Source organism: Castanea sativa, chromosome 4 (genome assembly GCF_040712315.1).
Source record: "Castanea sativa cultivar Marrone di Chiusa Pesio chromosome 4, ASM4071231v1".
Classification (NCBI taxonomy): Eukaryota; Viridiplantae; Streptophyta; class Magnoliopsida; order Fagales; family Fagaceae; genus Castanea; species Castanea sativa.
Window position 1 is genome coordinate 31375172 of NC_134016.1, and position 3862 is coordinate 31379033.

The 3862-nt window shown below is 41.6% G+C and overlaps 1 protein-coding gene across 1 annotated transcript; it reads left to right on the forward strand.

Annotated features, from left to right (window-relative positions):
- Positions 1–1789: 1789 nt before the first annotated feature.
- On the forward strand, positions 1790–2572 carry LOC142632707 (uncharacterized). The gene has a single exon (XM_075807066.1). The coding sequence runs from the start codon at positions 1790–1792 to the stop codon at positions 2570–2572; it is 783 nt and encodes a 260-aa protein (XP_075663181.1).
- Positions 2573–3862: the final 1290 nt, after the last annotated feature.

Below are 3862 nucleotides of genomic sequence, written 5' to 3' on the forward strand. Positions count from 1 at the left end.
GTACTTTAAAGTACAACCTCAGGGATGATACCAGGGCTGTATAGGCAATGGAAAGAAGAAATATATGGGACGGTGATTGCCACCTCCACATTCAATGCACTGCATCAACTAAACTAGCCGCATTTATAAAGAAATGACACCTGAACAATTTTTTCATAGCTCACAGCCTTGATGGTATAAGCATCCAAAGATTTCCCTAAAATTTGGATAGATGGAAGGCTGAGATGTAAAGGGAGGGACTATATAAGGAAGTGATCTCCACAAAAAGAGAGGATCAGAAAAATTAGAGGGAGAGAAAGAGAGAGAAGCATAAGAACTCATTGTATAAGAGATATTCTTGATCAATATATGAACATTTCATCTCGGATTTACCCGAGAAAGCATTTTTTCTCTATCCCTGTGTTTCTCACTCTAATACCTTGAGCCAATCATTTTGAAGCCTGAATTTTTACTTATCTTTACTATTTCCTTATAAGACCCAATCTCTTAACAAAATTATTGCTTTGGGCCTATTGGGCTGGTCACATTTTTCTAAATAGGCCAGGCACCTTATTTTTCGGCTCTTACAATTGGCGCCGTTTGTGGGAAAAACACCTATAATCTTGGTTAATCAAGTTTTCCCTCTCATTGTGAAGGAAAAAAATGGCTGGCTTAGGATAGGACAGAGTGGAGTCTGTGGGGTCGCAACGTGTGGACCATTTTATTAGTTTGGAAAGAAGGATGGACCGGGAGGTAAACTGAACTCCTGGCGTACAAGTTGAAACTAATTATACAGGCCATACCAATAGAAGTCACTCAAGGCCTGGAAGTCATATCTCACATGATGAAGAAACTAGGAATCTTAGGCTAGAAATTGATCATTTTCGCAAGAAGTTGTGTCGCAAGCAGCATGTTGCATCCCCCCCCCCCCCCCAAACTCAAAGACTGACTCGGTAGAAGATCTCAATTATAGGCGAAGGTCCAAAACCACCCCTAGTGAGTCTTTTTCTGTATCCTCACACCTGAAGAGAGAGGAGCGACACCGTAGGAAAGGATCTAAAAGTCCATCTCACAAGAGCATGGGAAATGACGTAATGAGCAAAACATTACATCAAATCTCCAAATTACCATTTACACATAGAATAGATAGGGCTAAACTACCTCATCGTTTTACTTAGCTAGCTTTCACTATTTACAATGGAAGAACTGACCCCGTGGAGCATGTGAGTCACTTCAACCAAAGGATGGCTATGCACTCCAAAAATAAAGCCCTAATGTGCAAGATTTTTCCCTCCAATTTGGGACCTGTTGCCATGAGATGGTTTGATGGGTTGCCTGAGAGGTCAATAAGTTCTTTTGAAGATCTTACTAGGGCCTTTGGTGCCCGATTCATTACTTCCGATAGAGTTCCTTGACCCCTAGATTCTTTGTTGTCTATGGTGATGAGAGAGGGTGAGACCCTTAAGACCTATTCTAATAGGTAGTGGGAAACATTCAATGAAATAGATGGAGATTTTGAGGATGTAGCAATAATAATATTCAAGGTAGGTTTTCCCGCGAATCACAACTTGAGAAAATCATTGACGATGAAGCTGCATGGAGCATGTTCTAGCTCATGGATCGAATTGATAAGCATAAGCGGGTCGAGGAGGACCAACAACAAGGAAAAGGTAAGGCTAAACTCCCCCCCCCCCCTGACAAAAGAGATCCTCGGACTGAAAGATATGGCCATAACCGACCCAGGAGAGATTTTATCAATCACCCTAGGCATCCTAATGCTCAAATGGTCAACTTAATATTCAAAGAACCAATGCATTGTATCCTTGAAAAGATAAAGAACGAGTCCTACTTCAAATGGCCAAATAAGATGGGAGGCGACCTCACCAAGCACTACCAAAGCCTTCATTGTCAATACCACCAAGATCGTGGGCATACAATTGAGGATTGTAGAACTCTCCGTGACTATTTGGAGCAATTAGTTAAGGCCGGAAAGCTGAAAAAATTCATGCACCAGCCCTCCAGGCAGGGAAGCCAAGCAGGGTCAAGGTACCAAAGAGAAATTGTATCGAGGCCGCCTTTAGGAACCATTAATGTAATCCTCACTACCTTAAGTCAAACCAGAAATCATAAGTCTAGAATCATGTCTATAGCGGTAAGGTCGGATACCGATGAGCTAGTACCTCAATCCAAGCGAGTTAGGATAGAAGCTCGGCCAACCTTGGGTTTTTCAGATCAAGATAAGATTAGGATTTACCAACCCCATGATGATGCCTTAGTAGTAAACCTTCGTATTGGAGTGTATGATGTAAATAGGGTTCTGATCAATCAGGGTAGCAAGGTTGAAACTATGTATCACGACCTGTATAAAAGGTTGAACTTAAAATTCGAGGACCTACTTAAGTATGACTCCCCTTTGGTAAGGTTTAATGGGAAGGTGGTCATCCCCAAAGGCATGATTAAGTTGCATGTACAGACAGAGGCTAAAATAGTCGAGGTGGAGTTCATTATGGTTGATGCTTATTCCCCTTACACAGCTATTTTAGCAAGACCATGGCTTCATGCCATAGAACTGTTTCCTCGACTCTACATATGAAAGTGAAGTACCCCACGGGGGGCAAGTTGGAGAGTTGGTAGGAAGTCAAGCAATGGTTAGACAGTGCTTGGTGGCTACTATTGGATATCGGTCAGAGGATAGGATCTCGGTTGCCATAGAAGAGGTCCCATAGCAATTAACAAAAACTAAAGATTATCCCGAGACCTAGGAGAGGAGTTTGTTGTGTGAAGAACTTGAGAAGGTGGTCATTGGCACAAATGTAGATAAGTATTTTCAAGTGGGGACTCAGTTACCATCCGAGGAAAAAGAGGAGTTGTTGGGATTTCTCAAGAAGAATATTGATTTCTTGCATGGAATGCATTTGAGGCACCAAGGGTAGATCCAGAATTTATATGCCACTATCTAAACATAAATTTGATGATTGTGCCTAAAAGGCAACTTTCTCGACGCTCCTTTAAAGAGCATGCCGAGGTGGTAAAAGATGAGGTAAATAAGCTTAAGCGTGCTAGAGCAATTAAATAAGTATTTTATCCAGAATGGCTAGCCAATACTATTGTGGTGAAAAAGAAGTCGGGGAAGTGGATAGTTTATGTAGACTTCACTGACTTGAATAAGGCTTGCCCCAAAGATCATGTTCCAGTCCCTCAGATCAATCAACCGGTAGATGCTACGGTCGGAAATCCTTGGATGAGCTTTTTGAATGCTCTCCAAGGGTATCATCAGATACCATTAGCCTTGGCTGACCAGGAAAAGACAGCCTTCTTAACCCCTACTAGGAATTATCATTATCGAGTAATGTCTTTCGGCCTAAAGAATGCTGGATCAACCTATCAAAGGATGGTTACAAGAATGTTTAAGCCACAACTTAGGAAGAATGTCGAAGCATACATTGACGATATGGTCGTAAAAAGTTTGCATGTCTCTGATCACTTGGATGATCTGGAAGGTGTATTCACAATGCTTAGGAAACATAAATTGCGCCTCAACGCTGCAAAATGTTCCTTTGGTGTAAGTTCAGGAAAATTCTTAAGATATATGATCACTCATCGCGGAATAGAAGTAAATCCCGATCATATCAAAGCCATAAATTACTTACATCCTCCTCGGAGCCCTAAAGAAGTCTAGAAGTTGACTAGAATGATGGCTGCCTTGAACAGATTTATTTCTCGGTCAACAGATAGATGCAGGCCTTTCTTTCAACTTCTCCACAAATGGAAAGGCTTTGAAAGGACCCAAGAATGTGATGTTGCTTTTGAAGGGCTGAAGGAGTATCTATCCCATCCTGCTATTCTCTCTAGGCTAGAGAAAGAAGAAGTTCCGTTTACCTAC

Excerpts from the sequence above, each read along its gene's own strand:
- LOC142632707 (XM_075807066.1), top strand. The coding sequence starts at position 1,790 with ATGCATTGTATCCTTGAAAAGATAAAGAACGAGTCCTACTTCAAATGG.